The 22,500-nt window shown below is 47.0% G+C and overlaps 3 protein-coding genes across 3 annotated transcripts in view; 1 reads left to right on the top strand and 2 right to left on the bottom strand.

The window, feature by feature from the left end:
- The window catches only part of slc35c2 (solute carrier family 35 member C2), a 20,549-nt gene extending 6,402 nt beyond the window's left edge, over positions 1-14,147 (bottom strand). Inside the window, exons 1-6 of the mRNA XM_055165546.1 lie at positions 14,007-14,147; positions 12,368-12,609; positions 11,352-11,502; positions 5,612-5,675; positions 4,863-4,935; positions 3,826-3,994 (exon numbers count right to left, since the gene is read on the bottom strand). Of these exons, the coding sequence (XP_055021521.1) occupies positions 3,826-3,994; positions 4,863-4,935; positions 5,612-5,675; positions 11,352-11,502; positions 12,368-12,478 (568 nt within the window). The 5' untranslated portion in view covers positions 12,479-12,609; positions 14,007-14,147. The remainder of the gene's footprint in view (positions 1-3,825; positions 3,995-4,862; positions 4,936-5,611; positions 5,676-11,351; positions 11,503-12,367; positions 12,610-14,006) is intronic.
- LOC129412273 (serine/Arginine-related protein 53-like) lies at positions 13,971-14,905 on the bottom strand. Its single transcript, XM_055165545.1, has 2 exons — positions 14,892-14,905; positions 13,971-14,775 (listed from the first exon to the last, which is right to left on the bottom strand). The coding sequence occupies exons 1-2, from the start codon at positions 14,903-14,905 to the stop codon at positions 13,971-13,973; spliced, it is 819 nt and encodes a 272-aa protein (XP_055021520.1).
- A 4,725-nt stretch (positions 14,906-19,630) lies between these two features.
- taf13 (TATA-box binding protein associated factor 13) lies at positions 19,631-22,494 on the top strand. Its single transcript, XM_055166440.1, has 4 exons — positions 19,631-19,702; positions 21,115-21,225; positions 21,504-21,645; positions 22,360-22,494. The coding sequence occupies exons 1-4, from the start codon at positions 19,635-19,637 to the stop codon at positions 22,480-22,482; spliced, it is 444 nt and encodes a 147-aa protein (XP_055022415.1). The 5' UTR covers positions 19,631-19,634; the 3' UTR covers positions 22,483-22,494.
- Positions 22,495-22,500: the final 6 nt, after the last annotated feature.

Below are 22,500 nucleotides of genomic sequence, written 5' to 3'. Positions count from 1 at the left end.
CTGTTCAATCTGGAGAGTCACAGTTAGTGTTTAAATATTAAAACATGTCGTGCACTCTGACCCCGTTTACACTGAAATGAATCTGCGTATCACCGAATCAGAAACATCTGTGTCCACACTCGTCGCTTCTGTGTCGTGGTTTTTCTCTCCACAACTTTGACACATTTATTTAAGTTTTACACAAACTAAACGTTAAATCACATGATTCATTTACATAAACTAATGTGTGTGATGTGGTTCAGTTTGTGTTGGACTAAAGACACAGAGACTCATGAGTGTTCTCCCTGTGTCAGAGGGGTGTTCTCTGTGACAGGGGGTGTTCTCTCTGTGTGACAGAGGGGTGTTCTCTGTGTCAGAGGGGTGTTCTCCCTGTGTCAGAGGGGTGTTCTCTCTGTGACAGAGGGGTGTTCTCTCTGTGTGACAGAGGGGTGTTCTCCTCTCTGTGTCAGAGGGGTGTTCTCTCTGTGACAGAGGGGTGTTCTCTCTGTGTGACAGAGGGGTGTTCTCTCTGTGTGACAGAGGGGTGTTCTCTCTGTGTGTCAGAGGGGTGTTCTCTCTGTGACAGAGGGGTGTTCTCTCTGTGTGTCAGAGGGGTGTTCTCTCTGTGTGAGAGGGGGTGTTCTCTCTGTGTGACAGAGGGGTGTTCTCTCTCTGTGACAGAGGGGTGTTCTCTCTGTGTGACAGAGGGGTGTTCTCTCTGTGTGACAGAGGGTGTTCTCTCTCTGTGTGACAGAGGGGTGTTCTCTCTGTGTGACAGAGGGTGTTCTCTCTGTGTGACAGAGGGGTGTTCTTCTCTGTGTCAGAGGGGTGTTCTCTCTCTGTGACAGAGGGGTGTTCTCTCTGTGACAGAGGGGTGTTCTCTCTGTGACAGAGGGGTGTTCTCTCTGTGACAGAGGGGTGTTCTCTGTGACAGAGGGTGTTCTCTCTGTCAGTGTACAGAGGGGTGTTCTCTCTGTGTGACAGAGGGGTGTTCTCTCTGTGTCAGAGGGGTGTTCTCTCTGTGTGACAGAGGGTGTCTCTCTCTGTGACAGAGGGGTGTTCTCTCTGTGTGACAGAGGGGTGTTCTCTCTGTGTCAGAGGGGTGTTCTCTCTGTCAGAGGGGTGTTTCTCTGTGACTGTGTGTCAGAGGGGTGTTCTCCTCTGTGTCAGAGGGGTGTTCTGTGACAGAGGGTGGTTCTCTCTGTGACAGAGGGGTGTTCTCTCTGTGTGACAGAGGGGTGTTCTCTCTGTGTCAGAGGGGTGTTCTCTCTGTGACAGAGGGGTGTTCTCTCTGTGTGACAGAGGGGTGTTCTCTCTGTGTGACAGAGGGGTGTTCTCTGTGTGACAGAGGGGTGTTTCTCTCTGTGTCAGAGGGTGTTCTCTCTGTGACAGAGGGGTGTTCTCTCTCTGTGTCAGAGGGTGTGTTCTCTCTGTGACAGAGGGGTGTTCTCTCTGTGTCAGAGGGGTGTTCTCTCTCTGTGTCAGAGGGGTGTTCTCTCTGTGTCAGAGGGGTGTTCTCTCTGTGTGACAGAGGGGTGTTCTCTCTGTGTGACAGAGGGGTGTTCTCTCTGTGTGACAGAGGGGTGTTCTCTCTGTGTCAGAGGGGTGTTTCTCTCTGTGTAGAGGGGTGTTCTCTCTGTGACAGAGGGGTGTTCTCTCTGTGACAGAGGGGTGTTTCTCTCTGTGTGACAGAGGGGTGTTCTCTCTGTGACAGAGGGTGTTCTCTCTCTCTGTGTCAGAGGGGTGTTCTCTCTTGTGTGACAGAGGGGGTGTTCTCTCTGTGTGTCAGAGGGTGTTCTCTCTGTGTGACAGAGGGGTGTTCTCTCTGTGTGACAGAGGGGTGTTCTCTCTGTGTGACAGAGGGGTGTTCTCTCTGTCTGTGTCAGAGGGGTGTTCTCTCTGTGTGACAGAGGGGTGTTCTCCTGTGTCAGAGGGGGTGTTCTCTCTGTGTGTCAGAGGGGTGTTCTCTCTGTGTGTTGTGACAGAGGGGTGTTCTCTCTGTGTGTCAGAGGGGTGTTCTCTCTGTGTGACAGAGGGGTGTTCTCTCTGTGTGTCAGAGGGGTGTTTCTCTCTGTGACAAGAGGGGTGTTCTCTCTCTGTCTGTGTGACAGAGGGGTGTTCTCTCTGTGTGACAGAGGGGTGTTCTCTCTGTGTGACAGAGGGGTGTTCTCTCTGTGACAGAGGGGTGTTCTCTCTGTGTGTCAGAGGGGTGTTCTCTCTGTGTCAGAGGGGTGTTCTCTCTGTGACAGAGGGGTGTTCTCTCTGTGACAGAGGGGTGTTCTCTCTGTGACAGAGGGGTGTTCTCTCTGTTCTCTCTCTGTGTGTCAGAGGGGTGTTCTCTCTGTGTGACAGAGGGGTGTTCTCTCTGTGTGTCAGAGGGGTGTTCTCTCTGTGTGACAGAGGGGTGTTCTCTCTCTGTGTCAGAGGGGTGTTCTCTCTGTGTCAGAGGGGTGTTCTCTCTGTGTGACAGAGGGGTGTTCTCTCTGTGTCAGAGGGGTGTTCTCTCTGTGTCAGAGGGGTGTTCTCTCTGTGTCAGAGGGGTGTTCTCTCTGTGTGACAGAGGGTGTTCTCTCTGTGTCAGAGGGGTGTTCTCTCTGTGTGACAGAGGGGTGTTCTCTCTGTGTGACAGAGGGCTGTGTCTCTCTGTGTCAGACAGAGGGGTGTTCTCTCTGTGTGTCAGAGGGGTGTTCTCTCTGTGTGTCAGAGGGGTGTCTCTCTGTGTGTCAGAGGGGTGTTCTCTCTGTGTGACAGAGGGTGTTCTCTCGTGTGACAGAGGGGTGTTCTCTCTGTGTGTCAGAGGGGTGTTCTCTCTGTGTCAGAGGGGTGTTCTCTCTGTGTCAGAGGGGTGTTCTCTCTGTGACAGAGGGGTGTTCTCTCTGTGTGACAGAGGGGTGTTCTCTCTGTGTGTCAGAGGGGTGTTCTCTCTGTGTCAGAGGGGTGTTCTCTCTGTGACAGAGGGGTGTTCTCTCTGTGTCAGAGGGGTGTTCTCTCTGTGTCAGAGGGGTGTTCTCTCTGTGACAGAGGGGTGTTCTCTCTGTGTCAGAGGGGTGTTCTCTCTGTGTTTGTGTCGTGTTGTTGGTTCATGTGAAACTTTTCACACATTATACGTGTGCAGGTGGTGCACACAGACACACGTTTATGTGAATGGACACATATTGTGTGTCTTAGTGTTTTGGCGGTGACAGACACACATCAGAGGATCAGAGTTTTCACACAGTCCCCATCACACTGTACTCACATACACACTAGTGTGAACGAACCACTCACACACACACTAGTGTGAACGGGGCCTGAGCTCGTGCAGCTTCAGATCTAAACCTGATTATTTGTTTTATATTTATTTGTGTTGGTGCAGTTTTACTAAAGTTTCTGTTTTAAATACGACGGCAGAAGTTGGAGGTTTCAGCCTCAAATCAACAGTTTCATCATTTTGGTAAAATTTTAAATATTGAGATCTTTTTTTTTCCTATTTTGATTTAATATTTACTTGATTTTATATTTATTTGTTATTTTGTTCATTCTTTATGGCTAACATGATTATTTGTTTATTATTTACTTTAAAATAATTTAATCATTTATTTACATTGATTTTCTTTAAGTTAATTGTCACTAACATGAATCATAAGTTTATTTTTGTTTTCTTTTGCGTCTGTGGTTCCTGATCTAAGACGAGCGCAGGAGCATCTCCAGGGTTTTGACGTCCTGTAAAAATGTTTGAGTTTTGAACTTCTCTCTCTGTGGATTTATTTCACTTTGAGGTGGAACAGAAGAACAAAACATCACAGCTGTGGTGGATCTGAAACTCTTCTGGAGCTCGGACGTCAGAGTCTGAGCTCCGTGTCTCACCGAGCTCGGCCTTCTGCATGAGCAGCTGAGTGAGCGTCCAGCGGATTCCCCCGATGAACGACGCCAGAAGAACCATGACGAAGCCCTCCAGGTTAAACTGAGTCGACTTGTACGTGAACATGAAGAGGCCTGAGGAGATGAGGACGACCACCACCACCAGGAACGGGTTCTGAGGAGAAACGAGACACAACTGTCACATATACAAGAGCCAGAGGAACATGAAGAACCAGAGGAGATGAGGAGGAACACCAAGAACAGGAACAGGTTCTGAAGAAAGATAAGACATAAAACTATCACATGAGAACCAGAAGAACCAGAGGAGATAAGGAGGAACACCACTGAGGAGGTTCTGATGAGAAACAAGACCAGACTATCACATATACAAGAACCAGAGATCAACACGAAGAGCCTGAGAAGATGAGGAGAACCACCATGAACAAGAACGGATTCTGAGGAGAAACAAGACACAACAGTCACACATACAAGAACCAGAGGAACATGAAGAACCAGAAAGGAGATCAGAGGAGAAGAGAAACAGGTTCTGTGGAGAAACAAGACCAGAAATGATCACATAAGAACCAGAGAAGAACCAAAGAAGCCTGAGGAGATGAGGAGGACCATCTGAAGAGGAACAGGTTCTGTGGAGAAACAAGACCAGAGACTATCAAATAAGAACCAGAGAAGAACCAAACAAGCCTGAGGAGATAAGGAGGACCACCAGGAACAGGAATGGGTTATGAGGAAAAACAACAACGATCACGAATTCAAGAACCAGAGGAACATGAAGAACCAGAGGAACCAGAGGAGATGAGGAGGACCATCTGAAGAGGAACAGGTTCTGAGGAGAAACAACAACTATCACGTGTACGAGATCCAGAAGAACAGCAGGAGGTTCTGAGGAGAAGAACGTGGAACTGTCTGAGCGTCGAGGAGAAGAGCCAGAGGAGACGAGGTCCACGAGGAACGGTGCGGTGCCCCTGGTTACCACGACGACCGTCCCAAATAAAATAAAATATATAACGTGAAACGTGACTCACGGGTTCCTCCAGTTTGAAGACAAGAGAGAAGAAGAGGATGAAGAGCACCGCCGAAGACTTGGTCATGGTGTATCTGCAGAAAACAGAGTCAATACTGCCCCCTACAGGCCGAAAACACACACTACAGAGTCAATACTGCCCCCTACAGGTGAAAAACACACACACAGAGTACTGCCCCCTACAGAGAGTCAATACACATACTGCCCCCTACAGACAATACAGAACAAAAACACACACTACAGAGTCAATACTGCCCCCTACAGGCCAAAAACACACACTACAGAGTCAATACTGCCCCCTACAGGCCGAAAACACACACTACAGAGTCAATACTGCCCCCTACAGGTCAATACTGCCCCCTACAGGTGAAAAACACACACTACAGAGTCAATACTGCCCCCTACAGGTGAAAAACACACACTACAGAGTCAATACTGCCCCCTACAAGAGTCAAAACCCCCTACAGTACAGAGTGCCCCCCTACAGGCTTTACCTACACAAACTAGGTGCCCACAGAGTCAATACTGCCCCCTACAGGTGAAAAACACACTACAGAGTCAGGTTGCAGGTGAGATCTGTGGAGAGGCGAGCCTGCTCACAGTCAGAACATGTGTTTTTAAATGTTTTTTTGAGCTGTAAAAACACCCAGAACTGAACTGCGTCTGATATCAGCAGCAGCGTCTCCATGGTAACCGGCCTCCCAAGCTGAAAAGTTACGCAGTGTCGCCTTTAATCCCGCGTAAACGTACAGACTGATGGTGATGAAGAGGAAGCTCCAGTTGGACAGACCGATGTCCAGCGCCGTGGCAACAGCTGCAGAAATAAAAACACAAAGACAAACGTGAACAAAGGACGAGAAGAACAAAACTGTAATAAAAAAAAACAAACTTCTGTATTCTGATAAAAAAAAAATATATATGTTGGTTTTTTTCACTTTTGCAACAGAAACATTCAGTGAAGGTGTGTGGAGTTTAAAAACACAGTGGAGCACTTCCTGTATCACCACATGGACTAAACCAGGACTGAACCAGGACTAAACCAGGACTAAACCAGGACTAAACCAGGACTAAACCAGGACTAAACCAGGACTAAAACCAGGACTGAACCAGGACTAAACCAGGACTAAACCAGGACTAAACCAGGACTGAACCAGGACTGAACCAGGACTAAACCAGGACTAAAACCAGGACTGAACCAGGACTGAACCAGGACTAAACCAGGACTGAACCAGGACTGAACCAGGACTGAACCAGGACTGAACCAGGACTAAACCAGGACTGAACCAGGACTGAACCAGGACTAAACCAGGACTAAACCAGGACTGGACCAGGACTAAACCAGGACTGAACCAGGACTGAACCAGGACTAAACCAGGACTGAACCAGGACTGAACCAGGACTAAACCAGAACTGAACCAGGACTGAACCAGGACTAAACCAGGTCCGTGTGTGTGTTCACATTCAGGAAACCTTCTAAATTTTATGCTCTGTCCTGAAACTTTTTTTTTAGATCCAGACGTGAGGAACACGAAGGGCCGAGTTTTGATTCTAGTTTTAGAATCAGATTTTTAATATGCACAATGTAAAATCTAAACACTTAAATTGATCAGAAAAGGACTTAAAGGTTGTGAAATGTTGTGTCCCTGCAGCAACATCATTTTCATTTTTGAGGATCTCTTAAAGTTTGTATGGAGGATTTTTTTTGTTTCAAATTGTCAGTGATAGATTATAGATGCAGTCGCCTTGTAATTATGATGACCAAAAAAAAGAGAATAAAATTTCATCAACTCTGGACGTGGTGGAGCTAAACATTTGCCAGTAGATAACGACACTGCCTCGTTATCTGTGAGCTGACAGGCTGTCAATCAAACTCCCTACGTTTCTAGTGTAACTGACTTGTCTGCGCCGCCGGTACGTGGTTTACGTACGACACAGACGCTGTTTACTCCACCAACGCAACAGTTCTTAGCGGCTTTTTTCACCTATATCTTCCTCGCAGTTCACACAAAGTTTGTTGCGATGGCGACAAGAATCCAGGAGCAGTTCGCCGCAAAAGAAAGTCCGTTTTTGAGGTGAAAGAAGAAGACAAGGGGAAAAGCAGCGAAGCCAAACTAAGGTGATTCTTGGAGATTCATTCCAGCGATGGAGCGACTGAAGCAGACGAAGAGTCTAAAGACTGAACCACTGGTCCACAAATTACTCCTGGACAGGAAACTTCTGCTTATTATGAAAACCTACTTTATTTCCAAGAGTGAGACAAACGTTTTTCAGGACATGAATGTGACATCCTGTGTCTGAAAACGTCATTTTCAAGGCAAAGAAAGAGTCGCTTGCTGCTGCGTGTTGTAGTTAGTTCATTCACACTGAATCTCCGTGCAACCTTCTCTGCTCCCCTCACTGCTCCTGTCCCCGCTGCCCGATCCACTCTTCCCCCTGCTCCTCACTTCTCCATCTTGTCTAACCAACACTGTAGTTAGTTGTTTTCAAGTCATGTGCAGCGGCTGTAAACAAACCTGTTTCTGACGTAAAGAGGAGGTGGGAGGAGGTGTTTCTACGTAGGAGCTGTGGGGGGAGGAGGTGGTTTCACGCAGGAGCAACATTTGAAAAAGGACAAACAGTCGCTGGATTCTCGTTCCTTGGAAAATCCTCTATACAACCTTTAAAATAAACAACCTCTAGACGAGAATTAATCCAATTTAGAACGAGTAAGTCAAGAATAAATCTGAAAACAAGAAGAATAACCTGATGTAAGTGTGAAAAAACTAACAGCGGGAGTTTCTTTACTCTCTAGTCGTGATGAGTCGGTCGAGATCGAAGCGGCTCTTAGATCCGGCTCTTTGAAGAGAACCACAGGAGCATGTTTCTTATTGGGAGCCGTGTTTTCTCTTTTTCTCTCTTTTTTTCTCTTCAAGTCGCTTGTCGACTCGTAGTTTGACAGCAGCAGCGGCTTAAAACCAAACTTTCAGAAATGTGCATGTGCATAGGATAAAAAAAAAAAAAGTGCTGCAGTTCAGCATAAAATGAATAAACCAGGACTAATCCTGGGCTCGAGTGAAGGACCGAGTCCAGACACTCAGTCCTGGTTCAGTTCTGGTTTAGTCCTGTTTGCAACAAAACAATCTGAAGAGCCGCTTGGGAGCCAAAAGAGCCAGCTGCTTTAGTGAGCCGAGCCAAAAGAGCCGGTTCTCTAAAAAAAACAACTGGAATCCCCATCACTAGTGTCTAGAATGTGATGTAAAAATGTCATTAGTCCAACTGTCTGTAAATGTGACATAAAGAGTCAGAAGAACAATAAATGTTTCCTAAATAAACCCAGTTTAAAATCCACCAGAACCAAACCTAAGTTTTTTAAACAATTCAACATTTACAGTGAATTTTTACATCACTAAATATATCGGTGATTATATCGGCAGCAGCAACTCTCATTATATCGGTTTCATATCGGTCGGGCTCTAGTTCTGTGTCACTCGTCTGTTTTCAGCTGAATTCTCGGGTTTTATTTTGACTTTTGGACTTTTTTTCCACAGCTCATCGTTTGTTATCGTCTGGAGGCCAGAGTCCAGACTGATACAGCTTCAACTCACACCAGAACAACTCACGCTCGCTCCGTCCTGTCTCTGAAATCATGTGTTTGTACAGAAACTCAAACTCCCAGAATCCTCTGCTCTGATGTGTTTATACACAGACTACATGTCCCATAATCCTCTGCTCCTCTGTTCTGTTGTTGTTTCCTGGAGTTGTGTTTTTTTGTTTCATTCACGTTTCACTCACAAACCTGATCATTTAACACGACAAAACACTCTGTTCCACCTCGTGATGTCATCGTGTGGCGATACAGGAAGTGCTCCACTGTGTTTTTAAACTCCACACTTCACCTTCACCTAGAATCATCTGGAACATTTCAGTCGTGGAGTCGCCAGATCTGGACTGAACTACAGAGAAAAGGAGCTGAGAACTTGATGACATCACACGGTGGACCTGGTTTAGTCCTGGTTTAGTCCTGGTTTAGTCCTGGTTTAGTCCAGGTTTAGTCCAGGTTTAGTCTCTGGTTTAGTCCTGGTTTAGTCCTGGTTTAGTCCTGGTTTAGTCCAGGTTTAGTTCCAGTTTTAGTCCCAGGTTTAGTCCTGGTTTAGTCCTGGTTTAGTCCTGGTTTAGTCTTTTAGTCCTGGTTTAGTCCTGGTTTAGTCCTGGTTTAGTCCTGGTTTAGTCCTGGTTTAGTCCTGGTTTAGTCCAGGTTTAGTCCAGGTTTAGTCCTGGTTTAGTCCTGGTTTAGTCCTGGTTTAGTCCTGGTTTAGTCCTGGTTTTAGTCCTGGTTTAGTCCTGGTTTAGTCCTGGTTTAGTCCTGGTTTAGTCCAGGTTTAGTCCTGGTTTAGTCTGGTTTAGTCCTGGTTTAGTCCTGGTTAGTCCTGGTTTAGTCTGGTTTAGTCCTGGTTTAGTCCAGGTTTAGTCCTGGTTTAGTCCTGGTTTAGTCCTGGTTTAGTCCTGGTTTAGTCCTGGTTTAGTCCTGGTTTAGTCCTGGTTTAGTCCTGGTTTAGTCCTGGTTTAGTCTGGTTTAGTCTGGTTTAGTCCAGGTTTAGTCCTGGTTTAGTCCTGGTTTAGTCCTGGTTTAGTCTCTGGTTTAGTCCTGGTTTAGTCCTGGTTTAGTCCTGGTTTAGTCCTGGTTTAGTCCTGTTTAGTCCTGGTTTAGTCCTGGTTTAGTCCTGGTTTAGTCCTGGTTTAGTCCTGGTTTAGTCCTGGTTTAGGTTTAGTCCTGGTTTAGTCCTGGTTTAGTCCTGGTTTAGTCTTTTAGTCTCTGGTTTAGTCCTGGTTTAGTCCTGGTTTAGTCCTGGTTTAGTCCTGGTTTAGTCTCTGGTTTAGTCCTGGTTTAGTCCTGGTTTAGTCTCTGGTTTAGTCCCTGGTTTAGTCCTCTGGTTTAGTCCTGGTTTAGTCCTGGTTTAGTCCTGGTTTAGTCCTGGTTTAGTCCTGGTTTAGTCCTGGTTTAGTCCTGGTTTAGTCCTGGTTTAGTCCTGGTTTAGTCCTGGTTTAGTCTCTGGTTTAGTCCTGGTTTAGTCCTGGTTTAGTCCTCTGGTTTAGTCTGGTTTAGTCCTGGTTTAGTCTCTGGTTTAGTCTGGTTTAGTCCTGGTTTAGTCCTGGTTTAGTCCTGGTTTAGTCTCTGGTTTAGTCTCTGGTTTAGTCCTGGTTTAGTCCTGGTTTAGTCTCTGGTTTAGTCCTGGTTTAGTCCTGGTTTAGTCCTGGTTTAGTCCTGGTTTAGTCCTGGTTTAGTCCTGGTTTAGTCTGGTTTAGTCTCTGGTTTAGTCCTGGTTTAGTCCTGGTTTTCTGGTTTAGTCTCTGGTTTAGTCCTGGTTTAGTTCCTGGTTTAGTCCTGGTTTTAGTCCAGTCTCTGGTTTAGTCCTGGTTTAGTCCTGGTTTAGTCCTGGTTTAGTCCTGGTTTAGTCTGGTTTAGTCCTGGTTTTAGTTTAGTCTCCTGGTTTAGTCCTGGTTTAGTCTGGTTTAGTCCAGTCCTCTGGTTTAGTCCTGGTTTAGTCCTGGTTTAGTCCTGGTTTAGTCCTGGTTTAGTCCTGGTTTAGTCCTGGTTTAGTCCTGGTTTAGTCTTGGTTTAGTCTCTGGTTTAGACCTGGTTTAGATCTGGTTTAGTCTCTGGTTTAGACCTGGTTTAGATCTGGTTTAGTCTCTGGTTTAGTTCTGGTTTAGTCCTGGTTTAGTCTCTGGTTTAGTAGTCCTGGTTTAGTCTCTGGTTTAGTCCTGGTTTAGTCCTGGTTTAGTCCTGGTTTAGTCCTGGTTTTAGTCCTGGTTTAGACCTGTTTTTTTCCTGATTTAGTCTTGGTTTAGTCTCTGGTTTAGTCCTGGTTTAGTCCTGGTTTAGACCTGGTTTAGTCCTGGTTTAGTCTTGGTTTAGACCTGGTTTAGTCCTGGTTTAGTCCTGGTTTAGTCCTGGTTTAGTCCAGGTTTAGTCCTGGTTTAGTCTCTGGTTTAGTCCTGGTTTAGTCCTGGTTTAGTCCTGGTTTAGTCCTGGTTTAGTTCTGGTTTAGTCCTGGTTTAGTCTGGTTGGTTTAGTCCTGGTTTAGTCCTGGTTTAGTCCAGGTTTAGTCCAGTTTAGTCCAGGTTTAGTCCTGGTTTAGTCCTGGTTTGGTCCTGGTTTAGTCCAGGTTTAGTCTGGTTTAGTCCTGGTTTAGTCCTGGTTTAGGTTTAGTCCTGGTTTAGTCCTGGTTTAGTCCTGGTTTAGTCCTGGTTTAGTCCTGGTTTAGTCCTGGTTTAGTCCAGGTTTAGTCCTGGTTTAGTCCTGGTTTAGTCCTGGTTTGGTCCAGGTTTAGTCTCTGGTTTAGTCCTGGTTTAGTCCTGGTTTAGTCCAGGTTTAGTCCAGGTTTAGTCCAGGTTTGGTCCTGTTGTTTCTTTATGAAGTTGTTTTAAATCAATATTGAGATTTTAAATTCCCCTCTCTAGCCCCGCCCCTCTCTAGCCCCGCCCCTCTCTAGCCCCGCCCCTGCCGTACCTGTGGGCGTGACCTTGCACAGGTAGTCCCTCCAGCCCAGCACCACGCGGGGTTTCCCGGTCACACACAGCAGGACTCTGCGCGTCAACGCCGACAGAACGAAGATGATGGACAAGTGCACGAGCGTCATGAAGAGCGGGAAGTGGAAGTTCTACGACCAAGAGAGACCAGTGAGACAACGGGAGGGCATCTGGGACAAACGGAGAGGACGGGAGGGCATCTGGGACAAACGGGGAGGACGGGAGGGCATCTGGGACAAACGGAGGAGGACGGGAGGGCATCTGGGACAAACGGGGAGGACGGGAGGGCATCTGGGACAAACGGGGAGGACGGGAGGGCATCTGGGACAAACGGGGAGGACGGGAGGGCATCTGGGACAAACGGGGAGGACGGGAGGGCATCTGGGACAAACGGGGAGGACGGGAGGGCATCTGGGACAAACGGAGAGGACGGGAGGGCATCTGGGACAAACGGAGAGGACGGGAGGGCATCTGGGACAAACGGAGAGGACGGGAGGGCATCAGGGACAAACGGAGAGGGACGGGAGGGCATCTGGGACAAACGGAGAGGACGGGAGGGCATCTGGGACAAACGGGGAGGACGGGAGGGCATCTGGGACAAACGGGGAGGGCGGGAGGGCATCTGGGACAAACGGGGAGGACGGGAGGGCATCTGGGACAAACGGGGAGGACGGGAGGGCATCTGGGACAAACGGGGAGGACGGGAGGGCATCTGGGACAAACGGGAGGACGGGAGGGCATCTGGGACAAACGGGGAGGACGGGAGGGCATCTGGGACAAACGGGGAGGACGGGAGGGCATCAGGGACAAACGGGGAGGACGGGACGGGAGGGCATCAGGGACAAACGGAGAGGACGGGAGGGCATCAGGGACAAACGGGGAGGACGGGAGGGCATCAGGGACAAACGGGGAGGACGGGAGGGCATCAGGGACAAACGGAGGAGGACGGGAGGGCATCAGGGACAAACGGGGAGCGCGGGAGGGCATCTGACGTACCTCCATGAGCCACTTGTTGTAGAACGTGATCCCGATGGAGAAGATGTAATAAAGCAGGACGAGGCCGAGCGTCCGCAGCCCTCGCCACACGTACGAGCCCGGAAACGCCATCCACACACACGCCGGGGTCACGCCGGGGTCACGCCGGGGTCACGCCGGGGTCACGCCGGGGTCACGCCGGGTCTGGACCCGGTTCAGACCTGGTTTGGTCCTGGTTTAGAACCATCCAGGTCCAGGTTTAACTGTGAAAAAAACACAAAGAGACTCAAAGTTTCACTGTAGAGACAGAACAGACCAGGTTTAGACCGAGTTTAGACCGAGTTTAGACCGAGTTTAGACCGAGTTTAGACCGAGTTTAGACCGAGTTTAGACCGAGTTTAGACCAGGTCTAGACCGAGTTTAGACCAGGTCTAGACCGAGTTTAGACCGAGTTTAGACCGAGTTTAGACCGAGTTTAGACCAGGTTTAGACCGAGTTTAGACCAGGTCTAGACCGAGTTTAGACCGAGTTTAGACCGAGTTTAGACCGAGTTTAGACCGAGTTTAGACCGAGTTTAGACCGAGTTTAGACCGAGTTTAGACCAGGTCTAGACCGAGTTTAGACCGAGTTTAGACCGAGTTTAGACCGAGTTTAGACCGAGTTTAGACTGAGTTTAGACCGAGTTTAGACCGAGTTTAGACCGAGTTTAGACCGAGTTTAGACCGAGTTTAGACCGAGTTTAGACCGAGTTTAGACCGAGTTTAGACCGGTTTAGACCGAGTTTAGACCGAGTTTAGACCAGGTTTAGACTGAGTTTAGACCGAGTTTAGACCGAGTTTAGACCGAGTTTAGACCGAGTTTAGACTGAGTTTAGACCGAGTTTAGACCGAGTTTAGACCGAGTTTAGACCAGGTTTAGACCGAGTTTAGACCGAGTTTAGACCGAGTTTAGACCAGGTTTAGACCAGGTTTAGACCGAGTTTAGACCAGGTTTAGACCAGGTTTAGACCAGGTTTAGACCAGGTTTAGACCGAGGTTTAGACCGAGTTTAGACCAGGTTTAGACCGAGTTTAGACGAGTTTAGACCGAGTTTAGACCAGGTTTAGACCAGGTTTAGACCAGGTTTAGACCGAGTTTAGACCGAGTTTAGACCAGGTTTAGACCGAGTTTAGACCGAGTTTAGACCGAGTTTAGACCAGGTTTAGACCAGGTTTAGACCAGGTTTAGACCAGTTTAGACCGAGTTTAGACCGAGTTTAGACCGAGTTTAGACCAGGTTTAGACCGAGTTTAGACCGAGTTTAGATCGAGTTTAGACCACGTTTAGACCGAGTTTAGACCAGGTTTAGACCAGGTTTAGACCGAGTTTAGACCAGGTTTAGTCCTGGTTCAGTTCTTCATAATTAGATGAGTCAATATTAGTTTATGTAAATGTTACTTCATATTTAGTCCAGATCTGGTTTACAGCAGCTGGTTCTACTGGTTTAGTCCTGGTTTAGTCCTGGTTTAGACCTGGTTTAGTCCTGGTTTAGTCCTGGTTTAGTCCTGGTTTAGTCCTGGTTTAGTCCTGGTTTAGTCCTGGTTTAGTCCTGGTTTAGACCTGGTTTAGTCCTGGTTTAGTCCTGGTTTAGTCCTGGTTTAGTTCTGTTCCTGTTGGACTCACCTCAGAACCTGTTGATGTGTCAGAACCTCCAGGACCAAAACCTCCTCCTGCCCCCGGAGATGAGCTCCTGTCCTCGCCTCCTGTCCCCGCCTTCTGTCCTCGGCTCTTGTCCTCGGCTCTTGTCCTCGGCTCTTGTCCTCGGCTCCTGTCCTCGGCTCGGGCTCTTGTCCTCGGCTCTTGTCCTCGGCTCTTGTCCTCGGCTCTCTCGGCTCTTGTCCTCGGCTCTTGTCCTCGGCTCTTGTCTCTCGGCTCTTGTCTCGTCCTCGGCTCCTGTCCTCGCCTCCTGTCCTCGGCTCTTGTCCTCGGCTCCTGTCCTCGGCTCCTGTCCTCGGCTCCTGTCCTCGGCTCTTGTCCTCGGCTCTTGTCCGCGGCTCTGTCCTCGGCTCTTGTCCTCGGCTCTTGTCCTCGGCTCTTGTCCTCGGCTCTTGTCCTCGGCTCTTGTCCTCTCTTGTCCTCGGCTCTTGTCCTCGGCTCTTGTCCTCGGCTCTTGTCCCCGCCTCCTGTCCTCGGCTCTTGTCCTCGGCTCCTTGTCCTCGGCTCCTGTCCTCGGCTCCTGTCCTCGGCTCCTGTCCTCGGCTCTTGTCCTCGGCTCTTGTCCTCGGCTCTTGTCCCCGGCGGCTCTTCTCTGTCACTTCCAGCCGGACGCTTCAGCTCCGGGTCCCGCTTCAGTTTCGGCTCCTCCGCGGCTCCGTCCCCGGCTCTTGTCCGCGGCTCTGTCCCCGGCTCTTGTCCGCGGCTCTTGTCCCCGGCTCTTGTCCGCGGCTCCGTCCTCGGTTTTTTGTGGAGATTTTGTGAAGTTTTATTTTTATTTTAAACTTAAAAAAAAAAAACAAAAAAAAAACGAGTGAGAAAAGAATCAACAAGCGGCTCTGTCACCGAACTCACCAAACCCCAGGCATTTCGACCGGGGGCGGGGCTTACGCGCGGTTTCCTCCAATCAGCGGCGGAATTATCTTCACATAAAAACAGTAAATTCAAATAATAAATAAATATAAAATTACACTTTTCAAATATTACAAGTTTACAGTAAATCTGTTTATCTTTTGAAAGAAACTTGTGAAAATTCGGAAGTTTTACCCACTTTTTGTGAGTAACTAAAATTTAAAAAACTGGAATTATAATATATTTAAAATCACAGTGTTCTTCAGTTTGATCATTAAACTAATATTTATTTAAAGTTTTGTTGAAATATTTTAAAATTCACTGATATAAACTATCCCGGTCGAAATGCCTCGGTTGTAGTCGGTGCGGTGGATTGTAGTACGTGTCCCTCTGCAGCGCCCCCTGCAGGCGCGCGCCGCCATGCGCTTCATCTGTTTTTATTTAAAACTCAAAAGTCACGATTAAACAGTGTCGGGAGTAACAGATTACATGTACCGGAGTAATCAGAGTACAAATGATGAGTAACTGTATTCATCAGTTACAGTTACTGTTTCAGTGAGTGGTAATTGGATTACAGTTACTTTGTTCAAATAAATGGATTACACTGTGGTAGTTTCCTGATTTCCTGTAATTCCACTCATTGCCAGACACCAGGTCTAAACCAGGTCTAAACCAGGACTAAACCAGGACTAAACCAGGACTAAACCAGGACTAAACCAGGTCTAAACCAGGACTAAACCAGGACTAAACCAGGACTAAACCAGGACTAAACCAGGACTAAACCAGGTCTAAACCAGGACTAAACCAGGACTAAACCAGGACTAAACCAGGACTAAACCAGGTCTAAACCAGGACTAAACCAGGACTAAACCAGGTCTAAACCAGGACTAAACCAGGACCAAACCAGGTCTAAACCAGGACTAAACCAGGACTAAACCAGGACTAAACCAGGACTAAACCAGGTAAACCAGGACTAAACCAGGACTAAACCAGGTCTAAACCAGGACTAAACCAGGACTAAATCCTGCTGTGTGGACGTGTTTCTTCGTCTTTTATCAATAATATTTTTAATTTGGTTCAGTAAAGTTTGGACTTTTTATTTTCTTTTATCAGACAAAACTTCTTATGTGAAGATTTCCTCGTCTTTGTTTCTCTACAACAAATCAAGTAATCCAAAGTAATCAGATTACATTACTCACTTTAAGTCATTTAATGGATTACGTTACAAACTACATTCTGGGGTGTGTAATCTGTAATCTGTAGGGGATTACATTTGAAAAGTAACTTCCCAACACTGTTATTAATAATAATGATGTTAGCAGGATCCTTTTACTCTGTTGTCGTGAGCATTAAAACACAGTTCACTTCGTTTTCTCTTTTTGTGTGGTTACCACATTCTCCACGGACACACACTTTTATTCACAGGTGCAGGTCATTCATCATTTTGTGCGTCACGTGATCAAGTGTTCTTACACACCATTGGTTCAATCATAAGTCTCTATCATAATACAAATAATAAAATGAGGGCACAACACAACACCCCCAAATACATGACTATACAAACACAATCAGGCCTCTACACCTAGAACATGTTTATCGTGCACCAAACATAAATGTTTCAAAATTTAACAACTTAAGTTTGGTTGCTGGTTTCGTCATTACATCCGCAACCATCTGATTAGTTCACTCCTCTCTTCTGACTATATCCTTTGGCAACATAACGCGCCTTGTATTTGTCAGATCCATCATTGTTCTTTTTGAGTGCATAGACCCATTTACCCCCACTACAGCTTTGCCCTTCAGTAATGTGCTCAGGGTAAACGTTACATTGTCGTTTAATGACTGCATCTCTTCATCCATAGCATTAACCCAGTCTTTTGCACCTGGTGAGGTACAGCTTCTTTGTATGTTTGAGGTAAGTTACATAATAGTCTATAACAATAGTCAATATTGGTCTCATCATCCTCAAAACCACAAACATAATCATCTAAATAACCAGGTCTCTTCCTTTCTCTCGCTGGGTATCGCCTCTCTGCTCACATAGATGTTCCCCATTTTCCTCTTTTGGTGCCTGTTCCTGTTCTTTATTCACCATTTGTGTCTGGTTATCACTTTGCTCTTTGACGTCTACTTGTTTTTCAGTTACATGTGGACTAACAGGTGGGGTTTTAATTGTCCGTCTGTTGACCACAAAATCATCTTCATCAGCATCCAGCACATCTGTGTCCGTTTTGGATATAAACTCCACAAGTCTGTGTCTCTGTACTTTTCTGTTGCTGGGACAGTAACACCAAATAGGCTGGACTATTCTTGTCATATCCGATAAAAATCCCTCTCACATCTTGTGTCCAACTTTCCTTTTTGTTGATGTTTAAATGTGTAACACAATTGTCCAAACTTCTGCATCCTGGAAATATTAGGCTGCTGCCAGTTAACATGTAGAAAGGAGTCTGTTTAGTGCGGGTGCTGAAGCACCTGTTCCTCACTACAGCTGCAGTCTGGACAGCATAAGTCCATAACATCTTAGGTGGCCCACTGTGAATGAGCACACACCTGCCATGTCACACAGAGTTCTCCAGTTGCGTTCAGCAGTACCATTTTGATGGGGAGAGTATGGGGCTGAGGTCTCACTCTGGTTCATTATGCTTGGTCCTCTTTCCCAGTGTCCTCTGTACCATTATCTGATCTCATACATTTCACCTGCCCATAAGGGGCCATATCAGCTAGAAACTTCTCAGTAGCTTGTACTGTGTCACTCTTATTGTTCAGAAAGTATACAAACACTGCACTAGAAGAATCGTCTGTAAAGGATAGTGTAGTACCTATGACCTTCTCTGGACATAGGGTCTACAGGACCAGATAAATCTGTGTGCACCATTTCCAGAGGTGCTTTGGCCCTGGTATCCGACCCTCTGTTTCTAGTTTGAATAAACTTCCCCTGTGTGCAGATTTCACAGTGTGGTGGAGTTTTATTTCCCTCATTCTTCATCTCCACACCACTTACAACATGTTTTAATTTCATGATATCTGCAAAATTGCAGTGTCCTAGAATTTCATGCCAAGTCTGCAAATCATGACATTTGTTACACTGGTTTTCACTGTCACTTTCTGACGTGTGCAGATACAGTTTGTTGTGTACATGTATGGGACATTTAGTGCCTTTTAGTCTTTATGTAGCAGAACGTTCTTCTTCTCACTGAAGATCACCGTGGCTCCACACGTGGTGGCAGCTTTCACAGAGAACATATCCTGAGGATGAGTTGGGATGTACAAGGTCCTCCTCAGCGTTGTTTTGAGACGTGCCCCCTGCTGTCGACCAACCACACCTCTGCGTCGCCTCTGCGTCGCCTCTGTGCTTGGCGACTCCGTTGCTCCTGGTGCCATCCGCTCCACACAACGCGTCCCGGCCTGGAAACTGGCATCGAACCTCTTGAACTTGGCGATGTCTGTGATGATATGTGACGTTGCACCCGCATCCACCATCAGACCTTTGCTTTTGACATCTGGCACCTGCATCTCCGAGTCACTTATTCTTTGCTCTCCGCGTCGGACGCTGTGCGTTATCCCGCTGCTTCCTCCGTCCACACGTCGCATTGTTGTGTGTGTTACTTTTACAGTGACTGCACCACTGCCTTTGGCTACGTGGCCTCTGACACCACACTTATAACACTCAATGTCCGTATTGCCACTGTCCTTTGCGCTCTCTGCTGCGCGCCTTGTGCCAAATTGCGCTCTCGCCTTCATCACGTTGTCCTCAGACACAGTTGCACGCATATTTTCAATGTCCTCATAACTCCGGAGCTTTGTCTTAAACTCCGCAAAAGTCATTTTATCTTCACTCTGAGAAACATGAATGACAAATGGTTTAAATGTGTCTGGCAGCCGCTTTAAAACCACTGCTGTCAAAAGTCCGTCACTGAGCAGTAATCGCGTCTCTGCTCTGATGACATAGTGACATTTTCCATCGGTGACTTTTGTAGAGACGTTAATTCAGTGAACAAGTTTATCACCCTGGGCTTCCCTTTGCCAGCGTAATATTCCCGGAGAATCCTCAGCGCCTCGCGCATCACCAGCGACAGGCTCTTGTCATCCAGGAACTGGATAAGCTCCGCATTGGCCTCAGCTTTCTTCCTCATCATCTTCGTCGTCAGGACCAGGTGATTGTAAAATAGTGTCCTTCAATCCTTGGAGACGGAGGTGGCCCAAAAACTTTGTCTCCCACAGCTCGTATCCTTTTTGCCCCAGCGGCTTGGCACAGTGTCCTTTTCTCTGTTTTTACTCATGTTTGCGGTCAGTGGCTGAACTCAGGTGCAGCATTTACCGTCGCGACATTCACCTGGAGACCGATCCTCAAACTGCGTAAAATGACTCTGGGCCCAGAACCTGTTTGCAGGATCCTTTTACTCTGTTGTCGTGAGCATTAAAACACAGTTCACTTCGTTTTCTCTTTTTGTGTGGTTACCACATTCTCCACGGACACACACTTTTATTCACAGGTTCAGGCCATTCATCATTTTGTGCGTCACGTGATCAAGTGTTCTTACACACCATTGGTTCAATCATAAGTCTCTATCATAATACAAATAATAAAATGAGGGCACAACACAACAATAATAATAATAATAATAATAATAATAATAATAATAATAATAATAATAATAATAATAATAATGTAAAAGAATAAACTCATTAAACACAGACAGGTGCAGTACCGGGACATGACCACAGGGGGCGGTGTTTGTTTACATGAGTCACTTCCGGGTCGTGCGGCTCAGACCGGAAGTGAGCGCTTTGAGTCCGCACAAAACAAACAGGTGAGATTTGGTCTTTTTAGCAGAAAAAAAACTCATTTATACAAACATTTAAGAACATTTAAGAACATTTAAGAATCTTAAAAGCGTCGGGAGCGAAAACCGCTGCAGCTGCAGTGAAAAACATGAACATTTATTGTATATTTGAGCCCGTTTTGGATTTTATGTTGGATTTGTGGTAAAAACAGCGGCGCGTGACACGAACACAAAATATACAGTTTATATGTTTATATAAATGTGTTTATGTGTGTTTTTAATGTGTGTATATGTGTGTGTATGGTCCTGCACTCTGCTTTCTCTCTGAAAATTACTTTGCTTTAGTTTTATTCATTTATTTTCTCGGATTTACGACGGAGTAAAAGGGTCAAATAAAAAACTAAAAAACATGCTGGCGCTACGAGAATAAAGTCGTAACATTTCAACATTAAAGTCGTAATATTATGACAATAAAGTCGAAGCCTCAAAAAATCGTAATTTTACAGGAATAAAGTCGTATTTTTTTAGAATAAAGTGGAAGTTAAAATAAAGTGTTAATATCAGGAGAACATCGGCGGCTCGCGTAGCATTTTGTAAAAGAGAAGAATCTGTGTATCATTCGTTCATTCGACTGAATCAGGACTAAACCAGGTCCAGAACCAAACCAGAAAGACCAGGACTGAGGCCGGGACCAGACCAGGACTGAAAACGGTTTAGTCCTAGTTTAATCCTGGTTTAAGTCACGGAAATGAGAAATGGCGTTTCTGTGACTTAAAATGCGATGCCCCACATACGGACTGAACCAGGACTGAACCATTTTCAGTCCTGGTCCTGTTCCCAGTCTCAATCCTGATCTCAGTCCTTGTCTAGTCCTGGTCTCGGACCTCGTTTAGTCCTCGTTTAGTCCTGGTTCAGTCCTGGTTTGGACCTGGTTTAGTCCTGGTTCAGTCCTGGTTTAGACCTGGTTTAGACCTGGTTTAGTCCTGGTTTAGTCCTGGTTTAGTTCTCTGTGTAATCCATTTAATTTCAACAAAGTAACTGTAATCCAATTACCACTCACTGAAACAGTAACTGTAACTGAATACAGTTCCTCATCATTTGTACTCTGATTACTCTGGTACTTGTAATCTGTTACTCCCGACACTGCACATCGTATCGAGGTGTGTATCATATCGTTAACTTCTTTATGATCCCAGTTCTGCTCCCTGAAGTCGTCTCTCTGTCTCAGGGGTTTTATTTTTCTAGTTTAATCTGTTGTGTTTCAGGATGTTTTATAATCTTGTGTTGTGTTTAAAAGTGTTTTATTTTAGTTTAATTATTTTAGTTTCATAATCTCATGTTGTTTCAGGATGTTTTATTTTAGTTTAATAATCTTGTGTTGTTTGAGGATGTTTTGTTTTATTTTTATTGTAGTTTTCTGATCTGGTGTTGTGTTTCAGAATGGCCGATGAAGAGGAGGAGGCCGGGTTTGAGGAGGAGCCGGAGGAGGCGCACGGAGGAGTGGAGTCTGGACACGGACGACGCAAAAGACTCTTCTCCAAAGAACTCCGGTATCTGCCCGTTTATTCACAGATAAAAGAATCAAGAGTCTGAATAAAGATCTGACGTAGAGTGTGACACAGCACAGGCAGAGGACGCAAACAGAGCGGGAGTTTTTACGTTTTTCTTTCTGCAGCAGGTCGAGAAAAACAAACGAGTCTTTGTCTGTGATAAAGCCAAAGAAATAAAAAGAGAATTTACACGACATAAAACTGAATTGAAATGTTTTGTTGTTCTTTTTGTCGTTCTGTGTTTCATGTTCGTCCGGTTTGTCGCGTCCCGGCGACAGGTGCATGATGTACGGCTTCGGAGACGACCAGAACCCGTACACCGAGTCTGTGGACATCCTGGAAGATCTGGTCATCGAGTTCATCACGGAAATGACCCACAAGGCCATGTCCATCGGACGCCAGGGCAGGGTCCAGGTGGAGGTGAGCGACAGGGGCGGGGTCCAGGTGGAGGTGAGCGACAGGTGAGGGTCCAGGTGGAGGTGAGCGACAGGTGGTGGAGGTGAGAGGTGGAGGTAGCGACAGGTGAGGGTCCAGGTGGAGGTGAGCGACAGGTGAGGGTCCAGGTGGAGGTCCAGGTGGAGGTGAGCGACAGGTGAGGGTCCAGGTGGAGGTGTTGGGGCGGGGTCCAGGTGGAGGTGAGCGACAGGGGCGAGGGAGGTCCAGGTGGAGGTGAGGGGGGGTCCAGGGAGGTGAGGTGAGGTGAGCGACAGGTGGGGTCCAGGTGGAGGTGAGCGACAGGTGAGGGTCCAGGTGGAGGTGAGCGACAGGTCCAGGTGGAGGTGAGGACAGGTGAGGGTCAGGTGGAGGTGAGCGACAGGTGGAGGTGAGCGAGGTCCAGGTGGAGGTGAGCGACAGGTGAGGGTCCAGGTGAGGTGAGCGACAGGGGCAGGTCCAGGTGGAGGTGAGTGACAGGTGAGGTCCAGGTGGAGGTGAGTGACAGGGGCGGGGTCCAGGTGGAGGTGAGCGACAGGTGAGGGTCCAGGTGGAGGTGAGCGACAGGTGAGGGTCCAGGTGGAGGTGAGCGACAGGTGAGGGTCCAGGTGGAGGTGAGCGACAGGTGAGGGTCCAGGTGGAGGTTTGTTGGGGACGTTTAAATTTCCGTTCTTCGATTCCTAAGTTTGCGTGTTTTTCCAGGACATCGTTTTCTTGATCCGTAAAGACCCGCGGAAGTTCGCCCGAGTGAAGGATCTGCTGACGATGAACGAGGAGCTGAAGAGGGCGAGGAAGGCCTTCGACGAGGCCAACTACGGCTCCTAGGGTCAGAGGTCGGAGGTC

This window comes from Boleophthalmus pectinirostris, unplaced genomic scaffold, assembly GCF_026225935.1.
Source record: "Boleophthalmus pectinirostris isolate CB_2022bp ecotype Guang Dong unplaced genomic scaffold, ASM2622593v1 HiC_scaffold_8, whole genome shotgun sequence".
Classification (NCBI taxonomy): Eukaryota; Metazoa; Chordata; class Actinopteri; order Gobiiformes; family Gobiidae; genus Boleophthalmus; species Boleophthalmus pectinirostris.
Note: the sequence above shows the minus strand (reverse complement) of the source record. Positions and strands in the feature narration are given on the sequence as shown.

What these genes read in the sequence shown, in the direction of transcription:
- taf13 (XM_055166440.1), top strand. Translation starts at nt 19,635, where the DNA reads ATGAGTCACTTCCGGGTCGTGCGGCTCAGACCGGAAGTGAGCGCTTTG. An exon ending in AGTCCGCACAAAACAAACAG is followed by an intron (nt 19,703 to 21,114) that starts GTGAGATTTGGT and finishes GTTGTGTTTCAG; the next exon opens with AATGGCCGATGAAGAGGAGG. An exon ending in AGGGCAGGGTCCAGGTGGAG is followed by an intron (nt 21,646 to 22,359) that starts GTGAGCGACAGG and finishes GTGTTTTTCCAG; the next exon opens with GACATCGTTTTCTTGATCCG.